We start from the raw sequence: 9,789 nt of genomic DNA on the forward strand, positions 1-9,789 counted from the left end.
ATGCATGATAAAGGCATGGGAGGTGTTCTACTTAGAGAATGTATGTATGGCATATAAATTTCCACTATGGAGAAACTTTAAATAGTCCTGATATTTCCTGAAAGCTAGAAAGTAACTGCCAGGACAGGAGCACACTCCAAGTAGCTGCTGCTTCTGTGGCCTGAGCCTGAGCATAAATCCATGGGGAGCAGATCTGAAAACAACCTGCAGGCTAGAGCTAAGTTCAGCCCAGCTGAGCCCAAAATACACCAAACCAAACGCAACAGATTTGCAGACTCACAGCAGGAGGACAGATGCTTTTGTTGTAAACCACCAATTTGGGGTGTAGTTTGTTATAAAGCATTTTTGTGGTAACGGGTGACTGTCACAATCTATATATGCTAAAATGATACACTCCAATAATTTGAATCAGTTTGTAAACTAGGAATCTAAAATGAAGATTAAGACACCAAATCTACTCTAGTGGGGACACAGACACATAAATGATAGCAGTACAATATTCCATGACCGAGGTATGCAGCGGGCACTAAGAGAGCACACAGGAGGGACATCTACCCAAGACTAGTGGGAGGGATAGAGAATGGGTAAGGAGGCAGAAAAGACTTCCTGGATATGATCCTTGGGTTAACCTTAAAGAATGGGTAGGAGTCAGTCATGTGAACCAGGGGAGTTTTAGGCAGAGGGGACCAAATAAATAAAGACACCTAGTCATTGGCTAGCAATCATGTATGTAGGGGACTAAGGAAACAGGGCAAACATAAACTAAAAGTAAAATGGATACACATAAAGTTCGGTATTCGGCATCCAAAGGTTAACTGAACTGAGTTGAAGGAGACATGAACAAATAGCAACTCACATATTCAGGGTGGATTATAAAATAACATCATATAATGTCACCAGCAGGACATGGCTACGGTAGTATATTCTCCACACCTACCCCATTTCATCCTCCAAAATATTTTCAGTCCTATCAATGGTGTGGAAAATTTAAGGAAGGAAAAGACAGGTTTTATGGTTTAAAAAAAAAAAAAAAAGACTAAGTCAGTAATCTGGAGACCTGGGATCCAGTCCCATCTTTATTACCAAGCAGCTCAATTCTTGGGCATGTCGCTTAACTTCACTGTTAATTCGTGGAGGCAGCAGCAGTTGTTGGACTAGATGAGATCTAAGGTCTTTTAGAGTTAACATTCTTCGACACTGGCTGACAACGTCTCACCTGTGCTTTGTACTGATCAGATCACATTTGACCAACTGAGGAGTTCTGATCATCACATCTCATGAGAAAGACTAATTCCAACTAAACGTGAAATGAGCAGATTAGATAAGGATCTGAAGAATATGTGATGTAAGGAACAGGTGGCAAAAAATGGCTATTTGAACCAGATTTAGGGGAACCTGTTATCCTCAAATAGTTGACAGCTGTGTTATAAAAATTTAGCTCGAGGGACTTCCCTGGTGGTCCAGTGGGTAAGACTCTGTGCTCCCAATGCAGAGGGCCCGGGTTCAATCCCTGATCAGGGAACGTAGTCCGCGTGCCGCAACTAAGACCCAGCGCAGCCAAATAAATAATAAATTTTTAAAAAATTAGCTATGCAAGAGAGATAATAAGGTCAACAGATGGACATTACAGGGAGGTTTATTTGACTCCATATAAGGGAGAAAAAATAATATTAAGAAGTGATCAACGAAAGAACTACTGTTCTCTGAAACAATGATTTCCTGACCCTAGATTGTTTAAAAAATGTGGATGAGCTCCTATCAGGGATATTATAGATGATTTCTACTTTGGTTACATCTCAGGCAAGGCGAAATGTGGAAAGACTAAGTTTTTCCCTAGTTTACAAACAATTAAACATAATGCACTAACATTAAGAGAGTTCTAGATTATAAATAGCATGTTTAGAGAAAGGGTGGTAATAAACTGCAAAATTCCTTTGAGAGCAAAAAAGTTTACAACCCATAGTTTCAATGCTCTGAGCATAAGAATCTTTAAAAAGGGTCCCCAAAAATGCTGCTGCATTTACTTAATACATTCATAAAAGCTACTTTTAAACCAGAAAACTAAATCAGACGACTAAAGGTTTTTTGCCAGGAATCCGGTATCCAAAAAATGGCATCAAAGGGTTTCACGGTATGGAACTTCTTATCTGAACGCAGAAGAATGGTCTATGTAATATCTCAAGTTCCTTTCTGGCAGCAGTAAGAAAACCAGGAAAAAGAAACTGAGCAGCATAGCAACCCTTCATTTAAACACTGAAGCAATAAGGGCTATTAGAATTTTGCTGCAAGTCCACCTGCCATAAACAGCTATTTCATTAGAGCTGAAAGTTCTCAGCAGCTGAAAGGAGGTGAGTGGCAGATGTTCATAATCACCTTAATCAGCACTTCCCCACGGAGAGTTGAGGAGACTAGGGATCAGCTGCTCCAACTCCTATCTTGTTTACCTGTATACCAGATGCCTAATAAAGGGCCTTGCTTTTGAATGGATGCATGAATGAATGAACAACTCCTTGGAACACACCTCCAGGACCTTCAGAGACAACTACCACTCTTTGCCTATTCTGAAAATACCATTTTAAAAATTCATCATAAGGTTATTAACCTGGGTCACTGAGGGTCACAGATTCCCAGCAAGAGAGACATTCTCCAAGACTCTGAAAGCAGAAAGCATGTGTTCAAATTCGGATGCTACACTTGCGGACTGAGTGACCCTGGGCTAATCCCTTGGCTTTCTTTATGCCTCGCTTTTCTCACCTGTACACTGGTGATAAAAGTTTCAATTCATGGGCTTGTTGTGAAGATTAAATGAGACAGGAATAAAGCGTTTAGATCAGTGTCTCACCAGAGTACACGTTCAACAAATGCGAAATCATTTCAGGTTATTTTACTCGCAATCCTTCTCTGAAGTTTTACAAGTCTGTGGGATTGGTGCGCATCGTGGCTAACTTTCATTCTCACAGATTTTTAAAACCCAGATTCGCAAGTAATGGAGGAGCTGCAGGTGGGCTGGGAGAGGTACGGAGGGGAGGTCGCAGTGGGAAGGGAAGCAGGATGAGGACCGGTAGAAAGGAAGTGAGAGGATGGAAAAGGGCTCGGTAGGCGGCGGAGGTGGGAAGTGGGCGAGGCTCAAATTCCTGTCTTCACACTCCAAATCACCAGCTTTTCTCACCGCGCATCCCCCGACCCCGGCCCTACTGATCCAGCCCACCACCGGGATCTCCCCTCCTCACTCCTTGGCACCGCCGTGATCCCTTGATTCCTGCTTCCAAACCACCTTTTCCGGACACCCGGCACAGGCAAGGCCCAAGCCTACAGATCTGTCTACCTTATTCCCCGGCCGCGCCATGTTGCGGCTCCGCCAGCGCCTCGGTCGCCTCTTCCGAGAGGGAACCTGTGCGGCCCAAGCTCACTTCCGCCGCCAGATTCGGAGCGGGAGTCTGCACTCGAAGAGCCGCTTCCCGGGGCGCCTGGGAGGGGCGGGGAAATTGTGCGTCGACGCTCTGAGCATGCGTAGATCACCTGCGTTGCTGCCCCGCTTGAGGAGCTTTGCGGTCTTCTAGCAACCGGAATCTCTAGAAGGAGGTCAACAGGAAACGCTTCGCGGAGAGGTTCACTCCCCTTTTCTCACACTCAGAATAACGGAGCGTTTTATGACAGAGATCTGGAGTTAGAGTTCCTTGAATATGCGCATGAATCCAGAAAGGCACTTAACTTCCCTTAAATTCTGTTTCTCCTAAAAAAGAAAGATACTCAAAGACAAAAGAGGCGATGACCTTAGAACCAACTCCTGAAGGAAAGGGGTTTAACAGGCACTCCAAAGTGGCAAGAGCATTCTTCCTTGAAAAGGAGGTGGGATGTATAAAGGCCTGGAGGCATGAAACAGCATCTGCTAAGGTTTATCAACTTAAAAATATATCCACAACATGAAGGATGCGAGTTAAGTCTTATTTGGGGCAAAATGAGGACTGTAGCCCCGAAGTCAGCATTTCAGATAGCGCTGAGAAACTGCTCCAGGGAGGCGAGGGGAGGAGCCAGGATATATAGGATTTTGGTAACAAAGGACAGGTAGTCCAAACTACCTGTCAAAAGATTATTGTTAAAGAAAACGAGAAATCTCAAGGAATTTAGCACTATTCTATGCATGCGAAGATGCAAAAGTCTGGGCTCCTGAAATCATTCCTTTGATATGCACCTCAGCTGGCTGGGCCAGTATCCTGACACATCCTGTTTCCTCAGGGCTTACCACAGGGAACGATGTGCCGTCTGATGGCTGCTAAATGACAGGCGTTCTTTCCAGCTTTGAGTTACCTCCGCTCACGTTGGAGGGCTATAGTCATAGATGACTGTGACATCCTTTGTTTATTGACATGGCAGGAAATATTTAATTTCTCAGGATCTACCAATAGTTTGAAGCATCGCTAGCTTAGAAAGGAGGAAGTTAGGTTTAATTCCACAAGACAATCTAGTGAGATGCTCTAGAAGTGGCAGCTATCAATTACAGTGCCTGACAATCTCTCCAGCCCCTTTCAAAGAACTGTCCAGCCTGCAGCCCTTTCACCTTTAAGGGATGCAGGTCCAAGTTGAACCTTACACAGAAAAGGTTGTTTTCTGTATCAAATGGCCCACAAGCTGAGAGCTGACTGGAAAAAGGGTCTGGCGACCTGTAAAGTGTCTGCCAACTTAGAACATTAAGTCCAATCAGCTTCTCTCCCTCTTGAAAATCAGACCTGGGAAAAGCAGGACTGAGGCTGGAAAGATGTGGAGAGGCCATAAGGAGGGAGAGGTCTTGAGGGAGCCCAAGTTATAAACACACTGAAGCCAGGAAAGTAGACACTTTCAGACTGTGCTTTTAGAACCCAGAAGGTTCATTTGGCTTTTGATTCAAGGACTTCTTTTAAGACTGAAATACTGTTTTTAAAGTACTTTTTATATGACAGGTAAATAGAATTACTGGAGACTCACCATGGTGAAGGAAATTTCTGTGCTTTATGACCTTGATTGTATCTTGTGTGTAGTCTCTATTTCCTTCTCTCTTTTTCTTTTCCTCTCCTACTTTCTCTGTCTCCTCCCCCTCCCTCTTTCTCACACTATGCACCCTCCAGCACAGATTTGTTTCCTAGGAGAAATTTTTAAAATTCTAATACCTGTGCTTGTTTGCATCATCCCTATGGAAGTCTTTAGGATCATCCACTTCTAGGCAGCTAGGCAGCCATGATGCTGAGAATGGATATGGACTTTAAGCATTGCTCCTGGCAAAGGGCCTCCGCTCATCAAGGGTGAGGGGCAAACATTACTAATGTGACAGTATAGATGGTGACTCCCTTCTTCCTCCACAACAAAAGGATTCTGGCTTTGTTGGTTCCATTTCAACCTGTCAGTTCAGGATCAGTTTGGATTTGTGTGATACAGAATTAAGTGGAAAGGGTAAAGATAAGAGGTGATGGGCTATGGCTAGTAGGGGAGAAGGGGCATTTTGGACAGAAAGAGAAGTGCATGGGAGCCATTGTGGCATATGAGGGAAATAGATGAAATAAGAAAAGGAAAATGACATCATTATTTTGATGGCCCCTAATAGCCATGCCTCCCAGCATCCACATCCTTATATATTCCCTTCCCCTTGAGTCTGGGCAGGCTTTGGGACCTGCTTTTACCAGTAAAATGTGGAAGTGACACTGGGCCAGTTTTGGACCAAAGCTTTCAGAGCACCTGACAGATTTGGTTTTTGTACTCTAGTGAGAGCCAGATACCATATATAAAGACTTACTACCAAGAGACTGCATGCCATGAAAGCCCAACCTAGCCACGTGGGAAGCCACACGGAGGAGCACATATTAGGGGTTATGTGTTTGTGTTCCTTCCAAATTGATATATGAAAGCCCTAACCCCCAGTGTGATGGTATTTGGAGATGGGGCTTCTGGGAGGCAATTAGAGTTAGTAGAGCTAGTGAGGGTGGGGCCTTTATGATGGGATTAGTGCCATTATAAAGAGAGTTTGTGTGCTTGCACTCACACTCCACCCCCCCACCAGCCATTTGCACAAAGAAGAGGTCATATGAATACATAGAAGGCAGCCATCTGCAAACCAAGGGAAGAGCTCTCATCATGCTCAACTCAACTTGCTGGCACCCTGATCTTAGACTTCCAACCTCCAGAACTATAGGAAAATTAATTTCTGTTATTTAAACCACCCAGCCTATGATATTTGTTATGGCAGCTTTAGCAAACTGATACAAGAACTGAGCACCAACAGCCTCAGCACCCCACCTAGATGACAGCCAGCACCACTTTGGCAGAAATGCAAATGAGGCCATCTTGGGAGTAGAATCTGCTTCCCCAAGGGAGCTGTCCCAGCATTAGAGAGACATTGAAGAGCGACCAGTCATCTCCATCAATGCCCAAACTGCAGCATTACAAGCAAATAAGTCAAATGACTGTTATATTAATCCAGTAAGTTTTACGTGTTATGCAACAAGAGATAACTGAAACAACAGGGGTATTTTAAACTCTTGCTCTAGGGTAGATTGTGCATCCCTTCAGAGTAACTGACAATGGCAAGTAAAGAATTTTATTTATTTTGAAATTACAATTTAAGTTGCTGGTATGTGTTTGAGTTTGACATCACTCTGAGAGTGAACTCATAAGTGATGAAATCCTGAGCATTATACAAAATAAAAATCTGCAGGCTTTGTCTCTGATAGAGGTGTAACAATGATTATATGTGCAATTCAGAAAATAGCTTAAAATCTTAACAGGGTACAGATATGAAATAAAACTTTATATCCTGGAAAGATGTGAGTAGTGATGTACTTTGTTTTATGTGATTTTAAAATACCATTAAAAAATGTAAAAAATGCATGTTAAAAACAATTAAAGAAGACAATTTTGATTATACAAACAAATTTTATTTAACACTTTATGAAGCAGACAGTTTCCATTCAAAGAACTGCAAAATGGGACAAAGGCAGGAAACTTTGAAAGAATAGATAATGATGAACAAGGAAGAGAAAAATAGAAAATATCTGATTGGCTGCAGCCACATAATCATCCTTGTTTGGAACAAGAAGGAACAAGGAAATAAGTATAGAGCCTGGAGTTGGCTTGCTGTTTGGTGGTTGGCTGACTGGATATATAGTCAGCCCACTGTATCCATGGGTTGGGCAACCACAGGTTCAACCAACTGCAGATCAAATTCAACCCCTCGTTCACTGAACTTGAGGATACAGAATGCAGATATAAAGGGCTGACTGTACTACCATTTTATGTAAGGGATTTTGGTATCCACAGGAGTCCTAGAATAAATCCCTCACTGATGCCAGGGACGATTGTACTGCACTTCTGGTCAAGCAGAGCATTTATAGGGACACAAAAGTGATCTAAGTTTTGGTTTGCTGACGTGGCACCATCTTGAGCCTAGAAAGTATTTCAACGGGTGTGTATTAGTAATTAAATTAATTAAGGAGGAGAAAATTTCTGATGTTGGCCACTAATCCTTTGCAACATTGTAAAACTTAAGCCCTGGGTGGCCCTCAATGACACAATGAAATTTTCAAGTCATCTAAAATTATGAGGGTGAGTCAAAAATTATCCGCACTCCAGTTATATTAAAACTTCTATAAATTCTACAACCAGAGTGCAGATAATTTTTGACTCACCCTCATAGTTCTTTTAATTAAAACAAGTTTATAAATCTTGTTTTATTGGAAATCATGGGTAACAGGGGTTTTATTTCCCTTGGACTTGAACTGAAATGAAGGGTGCTACCTAATGTCGATGGACAAGATGGCTTAGGAACATTGGTGTCATCGTACTGGATCAGACACGGTTACCCAGATCAGCATATTATGGCTGCAGAGTAATTGGAAGCATAGTCCTGCTTCCTGATATTCATCATGAAGATTAGGTAACTATGAGGCTAACAGAATGTTCAAGTATGGCATTTAACTCTCTAATTTCTCCTCTAAACTTCTCTAGGTATTTGCTGACAGCAAAGATGAGATTGCTATAGGTCTGCTTGGTTAAGTTTTCCTTCCTCTAGTTTAGGCTTTTCCATAACTCTCTCAGAGCCCTTTTGAAATGATTTTATGAGCCTATTTCTTCCATTAGGAGGCGAGCCCAACTAGGTTGAGGGCTATATCAATTTCGCCTAGGTATCCCATGCTCCTCACCCTGACCACACCCTCCTCTATACTGCCAGGGACATTTTACCCTTGTCCTAATCATGACTGTTTTGGCTCACCGCCGTTTGTTTCCTTAACTGTGGTGTGCTCCAAGGACAAAGAACAAGATAAACTCAAAGGGCCAACGTTGCTGGAAGAGAGAGTTACCGGACTCTTATCACTCTGTCACACAGCATCCATTGCAACATCATGTCCCCTTCCCCATGTCTGATCTCTCTCTTAAACTCACACAACAGATGGCCAACCTAGCAACACAAATTAACACTCTACAAGAACAAATAAATTCTCTAGCAGGAGTGATTTTACAGAATAGGAGAGCTTTAGACTTACTAACGGCTAACCAATGTGGGACCTGTGCAGTGTTAAAGGAGGATTGCTGATTTTTTTGGTCAATCAATCAGGCAAAATTCAAACCAACGTTTGGGATATTATTGAAACAGCTAACAGGTTTTATACAAAGGGAGCCTCAGGGGGATTTGATTGGTGGGATTTCAAGACTAATATCTGGTCCTAGCTAGCCCCTTTCCCAGGTTCTATAGCAGCCTTCCTACTTCTACTGATCTTTGGGCAATGTATATTTAACCTCTTAAGTTTGTCTCTTCTAGAATACAACAAATAAACCCCCAAATGGTAATGCAACAACAATATCGGCCAGCCAACACCTGGACAACACTTGAACAAGCCGCCATCACTTTCCATGGAGCCCCACCCCTCCCTAGGGATACCCTGACAGAGAGCAGGCAACAGGAACCCAGGGTCCTACAATGCCCCCACCCAACAGGATGCATCCAGAGAGATCATCACCCTTTTTCCTTACAAAAACGGTCCCCGAACACCTGAGAGGGAGCTAAGCAGATAGATAGACATGAGCAGGGTATCCAATAGGACCAAAGAAATGGCCCTATAAAGAGAGGGGGAAATGTGGTGTGCTCCATCACTGGACCAGAGTTATTGGACCTTGATCACTCTGTCATGCAGCAACCATTGCAACATCTTTCCCAAGCAGCATGCCTTGCTCCTTTCCCATCCCCTGTAAGGAAAGGCAGTCATCCCATTCTTCTCCTGCTCTGCACATTGGAAACATGCAGACCCTACCCAATCAGCAGGTGACTCGTAAGTCCCTTTGTTCCCTGGCTAAAAAACAGACAAGGGACCCATGCTCACTGCCGACTTTCCCTGGCTACCAGAAAGCCGGCATGCTGTTCTTACAATGACCCTTCTCTTTAATAAACTCTATCTTCCTTACCTGCTGCCTTGTGTCTGGAAATTCTTTTCCAACCATCACTTGGACCATGACTTTACCCCCTGAAAAAACGAGACACATGTTGCTGCAACTTCCTAATGTAGGCTTAGGTAAATCTGTGACCTGTGGGAACAGTCCACTCGAACGGAATCCTCACACATTGGTGGTCCATGGGAAGAGTCAAGACATAAGGATCCTTGTTAAGATTATTATACACATGTATTTCCATAGAACAGTCACCATGCTCACCCTATTTCTGAAAACCGTAGCATCCAAATCTGTTTTGGAGAAAACTCAAAGACAAAGTGAGCAAATGTTAATCAGATTTTATTTTTATTTTGTCTTAATTTCAATTGTTTATATCTCTGC

At 42.9% G+C, this 9,789-nt stretch overlaps 1 protein-coding gene across 4 annotated transcripts in view; it reads right to left on the reverse strand.

Annotated features, from left to right (window-relative positions):
* XRCC5 (X-ray repair cross complementing 5) overlaps window positions 1–3,473 on the reverse strand; it is an 81,746-nt gene extending 78,273 nt beyond the window's left edge. For all 4 annotated transcript variants that reach the window (XR_009055047.1, XM_057744738.1, XM_057744737.1 and 1 more), the window contains exon 1: window positions 3,326–3,473. Coding sequence is in view for 3 of the 4 variants with exons in the window: in XM_057744738.1 (XP_057600721.1) it covers window positions 3,326–3,346 (21 nt within the window). In the remaining variant the exon portion in view is untranslated. The remainder of the gene's footprint in view (window positions 1–3,325) is intronic.
* Between the last annotated feature and the right edge of the window lie 6,316 nt (window positions 3,474–9,789).

This window comes from Hippopotamus amphibius, chromosome 8 (genome assembly GCF_030028045.1).
Source record: "Hippopotamus amphibius kiboko isolate mHipAmp2 chromosome 8, mHipAmp2.hap2, whole genome shotgun sequence".
Classification (NCBI taxonomy): Eukaryota; Metazoa; Chordata; class Mammalia; order Artiodactyla; family Hippopotamidae; genus Hippopotamus; species Hippopotamus amphibius.